Source organism: Odocoileus virginianus, chromosome 11, assembly GCF_023699985.2.
Source record: "Odocoileus virginianus isolate 20LAN1187 ecotype Illinois chromosome 11, Ovbor_1.2, whole genome shotgun sequence".
Classification (NCBI taxonomy): Eukaryota; Metazoa; Chordata; class Mammalia; order Artiodactyla; family Cervidae; genus Odocoileus; species Odocoileus virginianus.
In genome coordinates this window covers 21754833-21773769 of record NC_069684.1, presented here as the reverse complement: position 1 = coordinate 21773769, position 18937 = coordinate 21754833, and the positions used below count along the sequence as shown (strand labels likewise).

General features: G+C 47.2%; 1 protein-coding gene across 3 annotated transcripts in view; it reads right to left on the bottom strand.

The window, feature by feature from the left end:
* ASTN1 (astrotactin 1) overlaps window positions 1-18937 on the bottom strand; it is a 349784-nt gene that overhangs the window by 33928 nt on the left and 296919 nt on the right. For all 3 annotated transcript variants that reach the window (XM_070474036.1, XM_070474037.1, XM_020879725.2), the window contains exons 17-18: window positions 11853-12121; window positions 673-806 (exon numbers count right to left, since the gene is read on the bottom strand). In XM_070474036.1, coding sequence (XP_070330137.1) covers window positions 673-806; window positions 11853-12121 — 403 coding nt within the window. The remainder of the gene's footprint in view (window positions 1-672; window positions 807-11852; window positions 12122-18937) is intronic.

Genomic DNA, 18937 nt, shown 5'->3' with positions numbered 1-18937 from the left:
CCGTTTCCTTGTCTATTAAAGGGGAAGGGTGGTAACAGTACTTTACTGCCCGACACAGTGCCAGTCACCCAGTAAGTGTGCTTTTGGCCCGGGCCTTATAATTCATGTCTAACTTCGTCCACTTCTAGCACACATTTTCCCCTCTTAGCTTTAAGCCATGTTGTCCTGCTTTTTCCACCTTCAGGGAGAAATTCAAGTGCCATCTCCTTCATAAAGCTCAAGTGCCATCTCCTTCATAAAGCCTTCATTATTCTTCAGATTCACACTTGACCATTCCCTTTTCACATTGTCTTTGAATGTCTCATATAACTTTTTTGGGGGGTGCACCACATGGAAAGTGGTATCTTAGTTCCCCAGACCAGGGATCAAACCCCTACACCCTGCCCCCTGCCCCCTGCAGTGGAAGCACAGAGTCTTAACTACTGGACCACCAGGGAAGTCCTTGTCTCAAATAGCTTTTATCAAACCATTCCCCCTACTGTTAAATTTGTGAACCTGCCTCCCCTGAAAGACTGAAAGTGCCCCGAAGGCAGGTACTGCACCATCTTTTTCTTTCTGTTCCGCAGCACCCAGCCCACTGCCTGGAAAATAGCGAACAATCTTTAACATCCGTTTGCAGGATGATGCTAAGGCATGCCAGCAAGGGGAAGCCCGGGAAGGAGGGACTCGTACACGGGCTGAGGGAGAGGCGCGCAGGTGGGGAGTCCGTCAGCTCCAAAAGCAGTGGAGTCACACCGACACCAGTCCTCGATGACGTCTCCGGTTCCCGAGCACCAGAGGGAGCTCATGGTGGCCTCCAGCAAAAGCTGCAAGGGAGGGCGGAGACAAGAGTGAGTGTCAGGGAGCCAGGGCCAGCTCATCAGGCTCTAGAGACGGAGTTAGCAGGGCTCTGCTTGGCCCTAAATAAGTCCAGCCAGCCCACTGCAGCACCACTTCTCCATGTATTTCTACCCCAGGGGCGTGTTTCTGGGAAAGCTGGACCTCGGAGGACCTATAGGGTGTCCCTGTCTCATTAGCATCCCTGTGGTTCATCCCTGTGGTTGAGGGCTGGTACCTTGGGAGCCAGTCTTATTCCACCTTGCCTCTCTCTCCCATTCTGCACCAGCATTCCACACTCTGGCCCTAGCAACATGACTTTGTCTCCATCCACTCTGTGGGGCTGGCTTTCAGCGCCTTCCCCTTGGCCCATAGGCACTCAGCCTTTTCTCAGATGCCTCTCAGGGCATCCTCCTCTGCCCTCTTCACCCTATCCCAGTATGTCCTCTCTACTCCTTTAGCAGACCTTGCATCTCACTCACAGTATGTGTGCGATTCTGCCTTGGGTTGTGATTACGCATCATGCCTCTCTTTCCTCATGGAAGGTAGAAATCATGTGGCACGCAGGCTGAGACCCGGGCTCTGGAGCAGTCCCTCTGGATGAGGACTCCAGCTCTGCCACCCCCTGCCCTGTGACCTTGGGCAAATGGCATAAACTCAGGTTCCTCAATGGCAAAATGGGATAAAAACAGCACTTTCTCTATAAGGATGTTGTGTAAATTAAATGAAACAAATATATGCCAAGGAGCATGGCAGAGTGCCTATACTAATGCACACACTGAATTGAAGGAAGTGAATGTCGCTCAGTTGTGCCCGACTCTGCGACCCCAGGGACTGTCCTCTGTCCATGGAATTCTCCAGGCAAGAATACTGGAGTGCGTAGCCATTGCCTTCTCCAGATGATCTTCCCAACCCAGGGACTGAACCCAGGTCTCCCGCATTGCAGTCAGATTCTCTACCATCTGAGCCGCCAGGGAAGGCCAAGAATACTGGAGTGGGTAGCCTATCCCTTCTCCAGGGGATCTTTCTGACCCAGGAATTGAGCCAGGGTCCCTTGTATTGCAGGCAGATTCTTTACCAGTGGAGCTAACAGGGAAGCCCGATGCACACAATAGTCGTATGTAAATAGTACATGTTAGTCATCAATAAATACCGACAATTGTTATTGTCTTTAAAAGACAGGGTCGGGTCTTATGAGGAAGCTTGTAAATACCACAGAAGCTAGAACAATTCTTCACATGCAGTGGTTTCGCAGCAGATATTCACTGTTCAATGAAAGGACAATAAGATAACATTAGATCAATGAGGGAACAGAACTTGTGAGAGAGGCAAGTCCCTGGTGAAGAAGTGGGAGGTCCTGAGGGGTACTGACCCCTCAATGCCCGCCCCCCCAACATCCCAACCCCAAGCTCAGGGTTGGGGAGAGCCTGAGGTGGCTACAGGACAAGCCCAGAGCTTTCTCTCAGGGCAATTCAACCTCTGCAGTGCCTGCTTTCCCTGTTGTTCTCTTCCCTCGGTTCCACCCTCACCATGAAGTGAAGTGAAGTGAAGTAGCTCAGTCGTGTCCGACTCTCTGCAACCCCGTGGACTGCAGCCTACCAGGCTCCTCCCTCCATGGGATTCTCCAGGCAAGAATACTAGAGTGGGTTGCCATTTCCTTCTTCACCACCCTCACCATACCCACACATAATGGATAAGTTAGAGAAAGGACACAGCTATCCTGGAAAATGTTAGGCCAAAGAATTAAAGAAAGAAAAAAAAAAAAAAAAAAAACAGAAAAGAAGAAGTAAAAGAAGAGATAACCCTGAAAAACCAACATGTCCAAGCCCAAAGCCAGTATCCTATGTCCCATCCACGGCAGGTTAGATAAAATAGGTAAAGTCCATACCGACACTCCCCTCCCACACCACCCACCTAGGGAAGGGTGGAAAGGGAGCCTCTAGGGATCAGGGGCCAGGCCATTCTCCATTATCAGTACTATCTGTGTAGAGTTTTCAAGTTTACAAAGCCCTTTCAGATGCTGACACCTTTGTAACAGAGCAGAGCCCCGAGGGCCTTCCCCCTCATCCTTTGCTCTAGCTCCTCTCTGAAGTACCTAGATAAGAGTATCTGATGCCTATTTCCTGAGTTGTTTTACAGATGTAAACCTCCCACCAAATGGAAGATGTGTCTATTTGATGACCAGGCTTCCTGGAACCTAAGGTCAGCGTTGATAATGTTAACCCCTGAGACACTATCCCTCACCATCAGCCATTCAGAGAGTTGCTCACCATGAATTGATCACATACCCCCCTCCCTCACCTAGCCTTTAAAACTGTTTTGCTGAAACCCTTCTAAGAGTTTAGGGTTTTGGAGCACAAGCCACTGTCCTTGTATTGGCAACCTTCGCAATACAAGCTGCATTTTCCTTCACCACGACCTGGTGTCAGTAGATTGGCTTTACCATGCGCAGGTGAGTAGACCTGAGTTTGGATCAGTGACACTTTAATTTGAGCTCCATGATAAACCATTATCATGATTCACAGTGGAGGACACAGAGTCCAAGAGGTTAGGTCACCGTGAACTTGCTCATGGTCACAGGTTAGTAAATGGGCAACAGAATGGATTTGGTACCTCAGGCTAGATGGATACATAAAGCTGTCTTGATTAATCCGCTAGCTCCCAAGATGAAGCCTGGTCCATACTAAGTGCTCACTTCATGTTTTCCTGAACTGAACTTATATATATATATATATATATTTTAAACTAGGAAAACAGAAAACCTTTGAGATGGACAGAATGAAGAGGATTTCATGGCTGCTGTTTTAGAGTCTTTAATCAACTATTACTGATTAAGCACCTATAAAGACCATTTCCTGTGCTAAGCATTAAGGATACTGTGAGACTGTCAAGACTAGCACCATGACAGGCGCCCTGAACTAAGAGTAGGCCTAAGTTTCAGTTTCTCCCGAGGGTAGGGTAATTATCTGCCCTCAACAGGCCACCAGAGACCAGCTAATCACTATGTACCCAGTAAACCTCGAGAAGGTCCCCTGGAAAGTCCCGCGCGCTTGAAAGTTTGTACCAATAAAACTGCTTTGCAGACATGTAACCAATCTGCTTGCGCCCACTGCCCACTGCTTATGTTTGAAATCGAGCACCCTATAAATGTGTGTGGAAACTGGGGCTCGGGGCCCTCTGACTTTGCACCACTGCGTTGGTTGCAGCAGGGGCCCTGGCTCGAGTCAGCAATAAATTTCCCTTCCTTTGCGTGTTGCATTGTCATGGAGGTCTTCTCTTTTCCTGCTGGGGGATTCGGACAGAGGGCATAACATTTGGGGGCTCGTCTGGGATCCCTTGACCGGGGAAAGATAACACTTCCAGGATAGATATAGCACCGGTGCTCAGGCAGGACAGGAAAGTCCAGTGTAAATCCGAGGCACTGCTGAGAAGCAGGAAGGTAACTGGCACAGGAGAAAGCTTCCTATAAAGGGGGAACAGATTGGACGTTCCAGCCGGCGCAGGACCGAGGCCAGCGAGGGCGCTAGAAGGCAGCCGACTCTGCGGGAAGGAGAGTTCCTCTCCTGATCCCGAGTCTGGTGAGCACTGGACGTCACTCGGTTGACGGAATCGGACCCTGGGTTCACAGCAATCACGTGCGGCAAGCTACTCCCGAGGAACAGGAAAGAGTGCAAGCAGAATGGAAGGCAAGTCCTCACCCGTCAAATCCTTTGAAACTGAAACTCGTCCGACGAGAGGCCTCCTGAGTCTCCTACTGGTGGCAATTCTCATCAACCCAGGGATATCCAATCCACACCAACCATTCAAGGTCACCTGGAAGCTCAGCGATGGACAGACCCACGAGGTGATCAACGAAACCTCAAGAATCTACCCTCTCAACACCTGGTGGCCAGACCTGTACTTTAACCTCAGGAGACTCTTTGTACACCGGGTCGGGCTACACACTCTGCTATATGGAAGCGTGGGTGGACCTATGGGGGATGCATATGCCCACACTTATGGAGTGGGGGACCTTCCTGGGTTTTTCGCTTGCCCAGGCAACATTAGAGGTAATTGGAAAACTTGTGGGGGTATGGAAAGCTATCACTGTGCAAGCTGGAGCTGTGTAACCTCGTGTGATGGGCCCCGGAGGTGGGATGTCGGGAACAGAGATTTAGTTAGATTCACCTTTAGTGATTCCAAACACCAAGGGCCTTTTGTATGGGTACAGTTCAACCAGGACCGAGCAAAAAAGGAAAGCTGCTGGACCGCAGGGCTAACTTGGGGCTTACAGCTTCATGTGGCTTCTTACCCAGGAGAGCTCTTGACCATTAAACAGGTGATTGAGCCGGTACAGGTACATAGTCTGGGTCCCAACCTGGTCAAAACGGCACCGGGGCACAAGACGACCCCTAAGACGACCACCTCCGGGCCAGACTCACCGAGATCAAACAGCACCTCCTCTACCCCAGGCACTGGAGGTAATCTGACAAACACCCCGGGCCATCTAACTGTAACTGCTAGCTCAGTGACTCAAGACCCCCTATGGGCCATAGTAAATGCCACTTTTATGGCTCTAGACCACACTGACCCAAATGCGACCCCATCCTGCTGGCTCTGTTGTAAACTCCGCCCCCCTTCTATGAGGTCTTAGGCCTCAACGTCTCCTACAGCTTGTCTTCAGACCCCAATCCCCCTCAATGCCGGTGGGAAGAGCGTGAGATAGGCCTCACGATGGAAGAGGTGTGGGGACAGGGGGTCTGTTTGGGCAGAGTACCAAGGGATAAGACCTCTCTTTGTGCTCAGACTATTGGTAATATCAGCTTACCTGGCAAAAATTGGCTAGTGCCGGAAGTCGGGGGATGGTGGGTTTGTTCACACACGGGGCTAACACCATGTTTAAATATGAAGGTTTTTAACCCGAGCCAAGAATTCTGTGTTCTCGTGATGATCTGTGATCTCGTGATGATCTGTGATGCCAAAGATCCTATACCACTCTGAAGAGGTAATGTGCTCACATTGGGACCGGGAAGTACTAAGACAGAAACGAGAGCCCATTAGCGCAATCACTGTGGCAGCCCTGTTCAGCCTCGGACTGGCAGGAGCAGGGACAGGAATAGCTTCATTATCTTTGCAGGGCCAAGGGCTCTCCTCCCTGCGGGCCGCTATAGATGAAGACATAGTCCGCGTAAAAGTCACTTAGTCTTTGACATCCTTCTCTGAAGTGGTTTTGCAAAATAAGAGAGGGTTAGACTTAATCTTTCTCCAACAGGGTGGGGTCTGCACGGCTCTGGGAGAAGAATGTTGTTTCTATGCGGACCACACAGGAGTGGTGAGAGAATCTATGGCAAAAGTAAGAGAGAGACTTGCACAGCGAAAGAGGGAACGAGAGGCCCGACAGGGCTGGTTTGAATCTTGGTTTCAACACTCCCCCTGGCTGACCACCTTGGTCTCCACCCTCCTGGGCCCACTCATAGTGTTGATATTGATGCTGACATTTGGCCCTTGTATCTTAAACCGGCCAGTGTCATTTATTACAGAACGTATAAACACCATTCAGATTATGGTGTTGAGACAGCAATATCAGCCAGTGGCCCAAGACGGTGAAGAGAAAGATTCCTCTACAGGAACAACAAGACAGGGGGGAATGTGAGACTGTCGAGACTAGCACCATGACAGGCGCCCTGAACTAAGAGTAGGCCTAAGTTTCAGTTTCTCCCGAGGGTAGGGTAATTATCTGCCCTCAACAGGCCAGCAGAGACCAGCTAATCAGTACGCGCCCAGTAAACCTCCGAGAAGGTCCCCTGGAAAGTCCCCCCCGCGCACGCGCAAGTTTGTACCAATAAAACTGCTTTGCAAACATGTAACCAGTCTGCTTGCGCCCACTGCCCACTGCTTATGTTTGAAATCGAGCACCCTACAAATGTGCGTGGAAACTGGGGCTTGGGGCTCTCTGACTTTGCACCACTGCGTTGGTTGCAGCAGGGGCCCTGGCTCGAGTCAGCAATAAATTTCCCTTCCTTTGCGTGTTGCATTGTCATGGAGGTCTTCTCTTTTGCGGCTGGGGGATTCGGACAGAGGGCATAACAGATACAATGTGAAGGTAAATATGGCCCCTGCTTGCATTAAGCCTTACAGTTAAATAATAAACAAAAATTACATAAATAACCACAACTGTGACAAGGACTCCAGAAAAGAGTGAGATGGTGGCAGGAGGCACAAGGAGGGGGCCCGTACCACAGAAGATACGGGCCTCAGTGAGACAGGAGGGATGGGTCAAGAATAATGGAGTTACAAAAGTTGGAGAAGTGTTCCAGGTAGAAAAAAAACCAACATTAAGACTTTAGCCTGTATGAGACTTTACTTCTAACATCAACTGAGAAAAAGTTTATCTGGCTGTGAGAGACAGCAGGGCCAAAGAGATGCTCAGGAAGTGGGAGGGAGGTCGGGTTGATTACAGAGAGCCCTTGGACACTGTGTGGGAGGCTGTCACATTCTAAGAGAAACAAGAAGTCATCAGGATGTTTCACACAAGGGAGCAACATGACCAGGTTTTCTTCCCAAAGGCGTAAGGGCCGACATGATGACAAACATTCTGAATGCCATTTCAGACCACTGCCTGCAAGTTCCTCCTCTTTAAATGCTATGCGAGAGGTAACTGCGAAGGTAGGTTGAGGGTACCAGAGAGGAACTGAGAGGGACATAGGAAAAGGGCAAAGTAAGTGACTAAATGACGAATCCCACTAGGGGATTGTAGTAAAGAAAAGTATGGGAGGCCCTGTAAGTTACTAATCACTCAAGAAAGTAGGTTGGCTTAACCAAGACCAAGTGGGCTTGCTTAGCAACAGAACCATGCTCCGGGAGCATGGGGCATGCCCCCCAAAACCAAACAATGGCGGCATGAGACCCACATCCTGCCCATCGAGCTCAGTAAGTTAATGACTCCTAGGACATGCTCTCTGCACACACAAAAGACAACAATTTATAGGAAAGTGACATTTCAAAGTGAAAGGCCTTCATCGTGCGTGCATGCATGTTTAGTTGCTTCAGTTGTGTCCGACTCTTTGCGACCCCATGAACTGTAGCTTGCCAGGCTTCTCTGTCCATGGGATTCTCCAGGCAAGAATACTGGAGTGGGTTGCCAGGGGATCTTCCTGACCCAGGGATATCTCCTGCATTGGCAGCCAGGTTCTTTACCACTAGCACTACCTGGGAAGCCCACCCTCACTACCTGGGAAGCCCACCCTCAGTGTAATGAGACCTAAACTAATTTTTCCATAGTGCCATGACAGTCCTAGCCTGCTCATATAGGAAAACTTCCCTGCTCAACCTAGAGAAGGAGCTGATGGAAGCGTTATGTCTATTCAAGAATGAGGAAAAAAGTGTTTTTTTTTCCCTCCTCACTCTTCCTTTGATTATAAAACTGTAGCCTACTAAGTTCTCAGTGCCCAGCCCCCTCTAACCTGCCCATTTATAAACCTCACAAATACCTTGTTCTAATAAGTCACTTCTTATCTATCACTTTGCCTCTCACTGAATTCTTTTTGTGCTAAGGCATCAAGGACTGGATCTCCTTGGAGCACACCCTGAAATGTCTGAAGCGATTTCAGAATCAAGAAGGTATGATTTGGGAAAGAAAGAGAAGGGAAAATTACATTTTTCTTTGTACTTCCAATGTGCCAGGCATTGCATAGGAGTCCTGGTTTGTCATTAGATTTAATTCTGATTCTAAAAAAGAAATCTAATTTCCAATTTTTATTATTTTTTTCTAAGGAGAGCAGCTGAACTTTCAAGTTCATCTATTCATTCATGATGGATATCCATTCATGTTGGCCTGGGAAAGTAAGGGAGGGTCATGTTTCAGCTGGAACTTGGAAGTAACAATAGGAGTCTGCCAGGGGCAATAATGTGGGAGAAAGCACTTCTGGGAGACAGAGCTGAAAATCTGAAGGACCAGAAGCATGGGAGAAAACATTCTGTGTTTAAGGAGATACAAGGAGTTAAATTTTAGAGGATCAAGTATAGCGTGGGTGCAGCCTAACCATGTAAGTGAAGGCAAAATTGGATACTGAACTGCCCTTGTTAATGATGTGCAAAGGAGTGTGTCAATAGATTCTACAGAGCCACTGAATTACTTTGCTGCTTTATGATCAGAAGTGCATATTAGACTAATTAGTTAGATGACTGACTGGTCTAACAGGGAACCAGTAAGAAGGCGACGGTAATAAGATGGTGGCCTGATATTACAGTGGATGACTGAAATACAATCCATGTGTGCTCAGTCGCTCAGTTGTGTCCAACTCTTTGCAACCCTTTGGACTGGAGCCCACCAGGCTCCTCTGTCCACGGGATTTCCTAGGCAAGAATACTGGAGTGGGTCGCCATTTCCTCCTCTAAGCAACTGTCCTGACCCAAGGATTGAATCCGTTTCCTATGACTCCTGCACTGCAGGCCCTTTCATTACCCACCGAGCTGCTTTCCAGGTGGTGCTAGTGGCATAGAACCCACCTGCTAATGCAGGAGATGTAAGAGTTATGGGTTCAATCAATGGGATGGGAAGATCCCCTGGAGAAGGGCATGGCAACCCACTCCAGTATTCTTGCCTGGAGAATCCCATGGACAGAGGAGCCTGGCAGGCTGCAGTCCACTGGGTCACAAAGAGTTGGATACATCTGAAGCAACTTAACATGACTGAAATGTAATAGTTAAGCTGTGACAGGGGGTTTGATAAAAAGAGGATGGATTTGAGATATCTGTGACCCTTGGTGATGGAATAGATGTCAGGGACAAGAAAAGTATAGGAAGCATCCTTGGTCTCCAGTTTGGGCAGCTTCATAGAAAATAATGGCTTTCACTGAGATGGAAGCATGGCAGGTATGGCTTAGGGTGGAAGATGGTGAGTTTGTTGGATTTGAGACACCTGGTTGGTTATATGGCTTGACTTAAAAAGTGAAGTTGCTCAGTTGTGTCCAACTCTTTGTGATCCCAGGGACTGCAGCCTGCCAGGCTCCTCTGTCCATGGGAATTCCCAGGCAAGAATACTGGTTTGACTTACACGTTTTTAAACTGCAATCACAGACTAGACTGAAATATGGCATTAGGGAGTATTTAGTCTCACAGAAGGAAGATAATAAGGCCAAGATGTTGGAAAATTGGCTCGAAGATCCATCAAAGAAGTGGGGATAGGAACACACAGAGTTACTAATGCCAGGACTCAGCTCCCCTCCCCTGGTCCTTGGCTTCGTCACTCCTCAGCTCCATCCTTTGGGAGAAAGAGTACAATTAGAAAGAAAATCAGAGGAGCAGAGAGAATGGTGAGGACAGAATACATCTAAGGAAGATGAGCGAGGAGAAGCAGGGCATAGTGACTGAACTCCAGTTCAGGCCACCTTTCTATGTGCTTAGAAATTCGGGGTTCAAAATATGGCCAGATAGGAGAGAGGTTGAGAGATGCCTCCTAAGACCAGTGCAGGGGACAGGAAGGGGCTAAGTTTTGGCTAGCAAGGGATCCAGAAAAGGGGGCTGCTAAAGACGAAACTTCCTCCAGCTTCCTCATTCTGCTGGTGTTGGCCCTACAGGAAGCAGGGGCACCAACACCCCCCACTCTCCCACCAAGCTCATCCCTGTCTGCAGCTTCACATGCCCCGCCCGTCTCGTAGGATGGTACTGTGCGTGAGCGTCGCGACTCTGCTGTTTCCAGCCAAGTGTATAGGAGCTCCTGGGCACCAGCTGAAGCGGCCTGGGGTGCTCACAGAAGGACAGGTTAGGGGAGGGCTGGGCATTGGATTAAAAGCACTGCAGCTTTGGGTTTCCATGGTGACACAAGCCCCGCCTTCTCTTCATCCTTTCAAGCCCATCTCCCGTGGTCTCTCTTCTTCCACTTCTCTTCCCATAGTCACTTCTATCAGAGTGAAGAGAAATTTGTAGGCCAAAGGAACAATTTATCTTTTTGTTCCTGTGAAAAACCTTATTTTCAAACAGCCAATGAAATATCTGTGGCGGAGGCAGAGGGGCGAGAGAAACACATACACACACGCAAAATCCTTCCTATTGGTTTGAGCATCACCTATGAAACCAACTGTGACACACCAGGTGTTCCTTAAAAGAGAAAAGAGAAAGCAATTAACACCCCACCTGGGTAGGCACACATCTCAGGCCTGCAAGCAGCTCACGCTGCGACTCTACCGTACCCTGTCCCCAAGGTGGGCTTTGTCTAGAGTCTCAGAAGTCCCCCACCTTGAGCTTTTGCGTTTATTTTTGTCATTGTCATTGTTGTTGCTGTTGCCTGTGTTTTGACTCACCCTGTTCATCACATCCTTGAGAAGATCAGAGAGCTAGGGAGTGAGGTAAGCCTGCCTTTACTGTACTTATTCAGTTTATCCTTAGGGGTCCATTTATTTCCTCCTAGCACCTTGGGAGAGGGATCAGCAGAAGAAAAGCAGAAGTGGTTGGGGGAAACCTCATGACCTAGCTTCGTAAGAGAAGGCGGGAAGATCTACAGCGATTTGGAGTTTTGCTCGTAGAGTCAGAGTGATCTCCAGGAAAGCAACCCGTCCAGGCTAACTAAGGTGGGCAGACCTTTCCCTTGGGGACCTGTATACGTAAGGTGCTCCTTCTAGCCTGGCTGCAGCTGGTCCCAGATTTGGATCAGTTAGGAGAGCTGGTCCACCTGCCATGCCAACAAGGAGGGGCGGTATTGCTGAGCCTCCTCCCATGACCATCCCCTCCTGAGGCTTTCTGAACACTGTTTTGGTGACTATGATTGCGATGCCGCCCCATCACCCTCTTTCCTACCAGCCTTTGTTGCTCACAGACCTGTACAAATGCTGAGCAGTGACTCCTGAGTCATCACCATGAGTGACGCGAAGGCACTGACTGGATTTAACATGCAAATATGCAAATATAAGCAAATTAGATGCCTGGAGTAGTTTAAAACAAATTCCTTCTCTCCATGTTGTAGCCTGGAGCTCAGCTGACCCGGTGACGTCCTCAGGCCATTTGCAGGGCCCTCTGTTGTTGTTGATGCCACCCTGAGCCACCAGTCCCAGGCCTCTTACCCTCTGGGTCTGGTTGTTGGTCACCAGCTCATAGATGGGGGCGGCTCTGGTCACCTCCAGCAGAACTGGCTCGGCAGGGGTGTCAGGGCTGGATGTCACGTGACACAGCGGGCAGGACGAGGGGCATCGGCCCTTGCTCTGGCACTCCATGCGGACTCCGGCCGCCACGCGCTTGGTGCCAGACTCTGACAGGCTTGCGATGTACTCCGGGAAGGTCAGCACCTTGGGGTCTCTTTCCCGCTCCTCTGACTCGTCGGATGGGGAGTTGCCTGCCAGACACAGAATGAAAGGGAGCAGTGAGGGAGGGAAACAGCAGGGACTTGTATGGCCTCGTGGCCCCTGAGTGCTGGAGTCAGGTCCTTGAGAAGTCAGAAAATGTCTGTGAGGGGTAAGGATGTGATGCTGTCATCCCACTCAGTTTGGGGAACCCATACTCTCCGAAAACTACAGAGTTGGAAATAGTCCTTCCAAATGTGAGACAGTTTTTTTTCTTCCTTTCTTTCTGAGTGTCATGAGCTCCACGAATCATTTCAGAGGGATGCTTCTGCAGTATCTGTGCGGGTTTTATGGCTCCCATCAATAACATAAACAATAACAGCAGTGATTATTCTATGAATCACTCTCTTCATCCCAAAATGAAGGTATCAATAATACCTGCCCCTAGCATTGTGTAATAAATAAATAGCCAACCATTTTTCAAACACAAAACACAATGACTAGTGCATGTCAAATCACCATCGTTATGGTTTTAATCATAACTAGCAGTAAGATTCATCAAGTCTGAACTATGCAAGTGAGAGCTGTTTAAGACCTCCCTGAACCTCTTCCACAGCTCTCTGCATGAGTTCTATCATCACACCCATTTTACAGACGGAGAGTGAATCCAAGAGCCTCAAGAAGACACAGCTAATATATATTGTGAGGTCTGAATCCTAAAGCCTTTAAGTCATAGGGAAGAATAGGACTTCCTCTGCTTCATTATCAATTGATGTATGGAAGATGGGGAGGGGATTTTGACTTTTTCAAAAAGAGTTGTACTCCAGAGCCTGAGAGATGGATCCGTATTGCTCTTGACTGATGAGTAAAAGGTAGTTGGGGAGGCTCTTGATTTATATTTGGTGACAAACAGTAGAAATACCTGCCAGAAAAGAAGTGTTTTCTCCCTACAGAAGAAAGCACTGCTAGGTATTTCTTATCCAAGGCTTCATGACTTTTCATTTAAGTTATTAAGTCTAAAGGAAGATGAAAGTAGCATCTGCTGACAAAACAAACTCTGGGTTCCTTAGGTGATCTCTGGTCCTTTGTGCACAGTTGTATGCCTGAACATGAAAAAATTTCAGGGGGACACCTGGGCTTTTGGAAACCATGGGAAGATATAATAGGCATTCCTTCTACTCCTCAGGCTCATTTTGGGTGCCATCCTGGATGGACTGGATCTTTAGGGGAACTGTTTGGAATGATCTACAAAGTGGTTCCAGAAGGTGATACCATTACAGAAAAGTCCCCTCTTACAGGGTTCAGGGAGCGCTGCTATTCCCCTTGTTTGTGATGTAATGTAAGACCATTTGGAAGAGTCCAGAGGTATTTCAGCACTATCATTTCCCACATGAGCATCATCACTATGCAGAGAAGGCATTTTTTATCAGCAGCTCCATTGACACCAGACTCCTTCTTTGTGCAAAGACAAAGACTCACTCAGAGACTATAAATATGGAATATCATTTATTTCACACTCACATTTTGTTTAATAACAGATCCGAGATTGAGCTCAAGCCCTTGCTAGGTTATAAGAGAACTAAGTAACTGCACACACCAAAACCAAGAATGATGGCCTCAAATGGAAGGCCCAGGAGCCCACAGCAGTTAACCTCAAAGTCACTCCAAGCCATGTGCAAATCTTGACTGATACTCAGGCTCACGCAATTCAGTCCACCTCATGGCTGGGAGTGTTCATAAAGTGGCCAGGACCTGGCAGGAGTCCCCACCCAGCCCCTTGGCCAGGCTTCCATTCTTCTTCAACAGGCTGTGTGAACTGAGCTGCAAAAAGGGGGGTGCGGTGAGAGCTTTGCATCCATGCATGATGTGACTTCTAGAAAAGCAGGCCCTCATTCATTGAGAGAGTAAAAGAATTAAAAAAAAAAAAAATCAGTAAAGAGATCATGCTTCTTTCCAAGATAAGATTTAAAACATTTCACTGTGCAAGCTTTGCTGGAGAGCCTGAGGGTCTCCTGCTGGCCCTATGCCCCTCCCTCACATGCATTTCATTATCCATCCACATGTCATCTCAACCTTTTGGTTGAGAAAGTAATTCAAAAGGCTTGGAAAAGCACTTCTATGAAATGACCACTAGATGGTGATATAAAGTCTAAAATGACTTCAGTGAAAGGAAAAGAAAGGTGTGATAAATTCATCATGGCCATTTTGGACAGAAGAGATACTTATGGAAAAGTAATGCCTGGCTACTTAAAAAAAAAAAATGTGATGGTACAATTTCCATTCAATCAAATAACAAAAAGTTTAGTAAAAGAAACTCCATAAAACTTATGTGGAGAAAAATACAGTGAGAGGCACAATTGTGAGAAACACAAGATAATGAAAATAAAATTCAGAGGGAAAATTAAAATCCCCCTCAATATCCTTCACAAGAAGTATAAATTACTTCAAGCGGAAAATAATATGGCATCAGATTTCTCTTTGCTCACCTTTAATTCCCAAATACCCCAAAATTCCCTCTAGATCCCACACACACATTCGTATATATATGACATATGGCGGTGATTCAGTCGCTAAGTCGTGTCCAGCTCTTGAGACCCCATGGGCTGTAGTCTGCCAGGCTCCTCTGTCCATGGGATCCTCCAGGCAAGAATACAGGAGTGGGTTGCCATTTCCTTCTCCAGGGGATCTTCCCGACCCAGGAATTAAACCTGGGTCTCCTGCATTTGCAGACAGATTCTTGACTGAATGAACTTTGAGGGAAGCCACAATACATAACATATAACCCCTGCCCATTCATCACTTAGGGTGCACCAGCTAGTAGACAAATGTGGCCACTAGAGGGCGCTGCACCTCAAACACAGTGGAGCTGAGCGACAGCCTCCCTGCCCTCCAACGCTCCATCATTAAGGCGTTAAGCGCTGTAAACATTTGAGGGGTTGTTCCTCTTGCTGCTGTCTTCTGGCTTTCCCAATTAAAGTCAAGATGCAACTAATCCCCTTCGATATCCTTCAGCCCTGGATTGTTGCAAGGTTAGGACACAGAGAAGCACAGGAAGCGGTTTACAGAGGAAGATGGTGGGAGGCCACCAAACTCTTGGTTTCATCAGAACTGTTCTTTTCCTTCTCCTGAAAATATTCAGGCCCATATAGAGCAGGTCCTGCTGGAGGCCAAGACGAACTGCCCCTCTGGTCCCCTCGTCACGCAGGATGGAGCTGTCAGGAGAGGAGCGAGATTTACACAGAAGCAACGAGCAGCTAACTCCCCAAAGCCATCTATTCAGGCTCCAGCGAAGAATAGAGATGTGTGTATGAGAGAGATTTTTCAAAAAGGAAATGCATTTTCCATGCACTGTTAAAGATACAATTGGGAAATACTCCTTAAAATGATGGAGTCTGGTGGTGAAAGCCCAGATAAATCTCCCTTTGCCCAAAGAGAGCACCAATAACCATCATGTCTGTGGTGAGCGGAAGAAGTTTCGAATCCTAAACGCGGCAGGACAGTTTGATCTTTGACATCTGCTTTTAACCCCACCCTGGGTGCTGGAGTGGGCGGTGGCGAGGTCTGGAAGTGGAGGGAGGAGACACTGCTGTATTTCCTTAAGGCTCAGTGCCTGCCTTCGTCCACTGCCCACTCCAGTTACAGTCTTTTCCTACTTTGTACCTCTTCTACCTTCTAGGTCCCGGGTAGAAGGGTAGAGATGCTCTAGTGATTCAAGACATTCTATTGTCTCTTAATAGAATGAATAGTCTATTTCAACACACACACAATTTCTGGACATAAATAAGTTACAGTTAAGGTTTTGGTCAGATGGCATCATCAACTCAATGGACATGAGTTTGAGCAAACTCTGGGAGATAGTGAAGGACCCGGAACCCTGGCGTGCTGCAGTCCATGGGGTCGCAAAGAGTCAGACACAACTGAGTGAATAATGACAAAGATCTTAAAAGACTGTAACTGACAAAGGTGCCTTCTCACTAAAACTACTCATGTGCCCCCACTCCACTCACCCCAATTTGCAAAATTTACCCCTCTGCTCTCAGGGAAGGCTTTGGGGTCCTCATCACACTTAGCTTTCTTACAAGCAGAACAGCCAACCTGGAAAGTCGTTAACAACCCCAAACTGCAAAGCATTTTTGCAAATACAGTTTGCTATAAATAAATGCCATTTGCTTTAGGCTAAATCTGTATCCTACAGCACACAGCGGATGACTTTCCCCAATAGAATATCGTGGTATGAGATTATTGGCATCCTCAGTGTTCACAATCTCTTTGAGGATGTGCCTGTGGCCTTAGGCCTGTGCATATTGACCCACCTAGACTCAGGAGCATAGGAGGATGATAATAAAAGTGACTGACCATCCTCAGGCAGGGTCTGCTTTGCTGCTGGAAACTGACAGGTCATGAGGGTGAATTAGTTGTTATGAAGTAAATTGGTACAATTCCTGTAGGATTCAGGGGCTGCCTAAGAATCTCTCTCCTGAGTTGGTGCCCAAGGCAATGAGATGCTAATGACATCACAGCTAGAACTACAGAGGCAGTTCGTTAGGCAGCAAAAAATCAAATGCAAACTCATCAGATCCCAGCTTTTGGAGACAGCTTAGGACCCACAGGAAAGAAGGCTTGACATGGGGTAAATGAAGCACAGCCACAGAGAACTGTACCCTGAAGCTGACACCCTGATGCCCATGTACCACCCCCATCAGCCCCACCCTGGCCCACCTGTTCACATCAGAAGTCTTGAAATTACCGGAATTCACATTTCTGCCCACATACCCAGGTTCAAATCAGCCTCTCAGAGCATTTAGTTATGTCTGTAGACTGAGAGAGTCAAGTTGCTCTGGATGGCCTTAAAGTAAACTCTTAGACCTGCCATGCCAAAGCTATGGTTTTTTCCAGTAGTAATGTGCAGATGTGAGAGAACTGGGCCATAAAGAAGGCTGAGCACTGAAGAATTGATGCTTTGGAACTGTGGTGCTGGAAAAGACTCTTAAGAGTCCCTTGGACAGTAAAAAGATCAAACCAGTCAATCCTAAAGGAAATCAACCCTAAATATTCATTGGAAGGACTGATGCTGAAGCTGAAACTCCAATAATTGGCCACTTGATATGAAGAGCCAACTCACTTGAAAAGACTCTGATGCTGGGAAAGATTGAGGGCAGGAGGAGAAGAGGGCAAAAGAGGATGAGATGGTTGAATGGCATCACCGATTCAAAGGGCATGAGTTTGAGCAAACTCCAGGAGATGGCGAAGGACAAGGAAGCCTGGCGTGCTGCAGTTCATGGGGTCACAAAGAGTCGGATACGAGTGAGCAACTGAACTGAACTGAGACTTGAACAAAATACAATAGGATGGATTAATAATCAGGGACAAGTGGGTAGGGCATAACTTGGCCACTTCTCTCTACAGCTCAACAGCAGGTAGTGAGTGCTTTGGGCAGAGGGATTGTGTCTTCATATTTGAAAGTCCTTTCCCTAGTTTAGGTGCATATATCCATTTCCATGTCCATATTTTTCTATCCATGTCTATCCATATATCCATGGAGATATATATATATATATGTATAATATATGGAGGGAAAGGAGGAGTAAACATAGTAAGTCATGAACCATGAATTTAAATTTTGAAAACAAGCCAAACATAAAGAATAAAGTCAAAGCATCTGTAAATGTCTCCAGTCCCTTATTAAAGCTTTAAGTTGTCAAGTAAAAGAACAAAGTTATCATCTCACGGCCAAAGCTACATCTCTAGCCATGATTGCTTCCCCAAGTATAACAGAAACTTAAGATACTTGCTTGAAAATCCATGTGAATGTTCAACATCCAAACTCAACGTGTCCCAAGCTTCTGTCCTCATGCCTCCATACCTTCCCCAGAACCTCCTCCTCCTTTGGGCCTTCCCTCAGCAAAGGACATCAGCTTCTCTGTCACTGGAGCCAGAAATCCTGGATTCTTTGTGGGTTCCTCCTTGCTTGCCCAATCCAACTCAAGTCTATGTCCTTTAGCTCCCCTAAGCCATCCACTTCTCTGTGAGGTCTGAGTTGGACTGCCTGGGTTTGATTTCTGACCTTACCACTTGTTAGCTGTGTAACTTTAGGACAGCTTCTGGGCCTTCTCATACATAAAATAGAGATGATAACAGCTGATTTCGTAAGCCGTGGTAATGATCAACGGATAAAATCCATGAAGAGAATTTAGCAGATATGGGACATAGTGAGGACTCTCTAAAATGAAGGATATTTATAGTGCCTGTCTACTTACCTGCACTGCCACCAGCCACACCATCAAATGCTAGGCTCCTTGGAGGGTGAAATTAAGTCTTCTTTGCCACTGTAATATCCCACAGTGTCTAACAGGTAACGTAACTAATGCATTCAACAATTCATTAAACAAATATTTATGGGATGCTACAAATGTCTGTCCAATTAATAAATCATTTAAATGGCTTATATACAAAGAACCTGCTCTCTGCGTTCCGCAGGTACTAACTAGACAGGCTGAGTTTAATGTCACTTTTCCCTGTACCTTCCTAGGTTCCTTTGAGATTTTCTAGTTTCCTTCAAGGAAGAGAGACATCAGTTCTGAGTAAGTTCCACTACTTTCCTTTCATGTACAAACAGAAATTGGCCAGAGATAACCTAGTTGCAAAGATATGAAATAATATTGCAAAAATACATTCTGCAAACTTTAAAGCATACACATGTAGCTCAAAGGTCACTAATGTGCATTGGGTAAATCACCTTGGGATTTAAGGATTTACACTTAGGAAAGGGAGTAGCCAAGGGTGGTGCTGAAGAGGAGACAGTGGTTCTCCCGTGACTTGAAAATTTGAGAAAGTTGTGGCCACTGACGTCACATCGTTTTGTGTGGGTT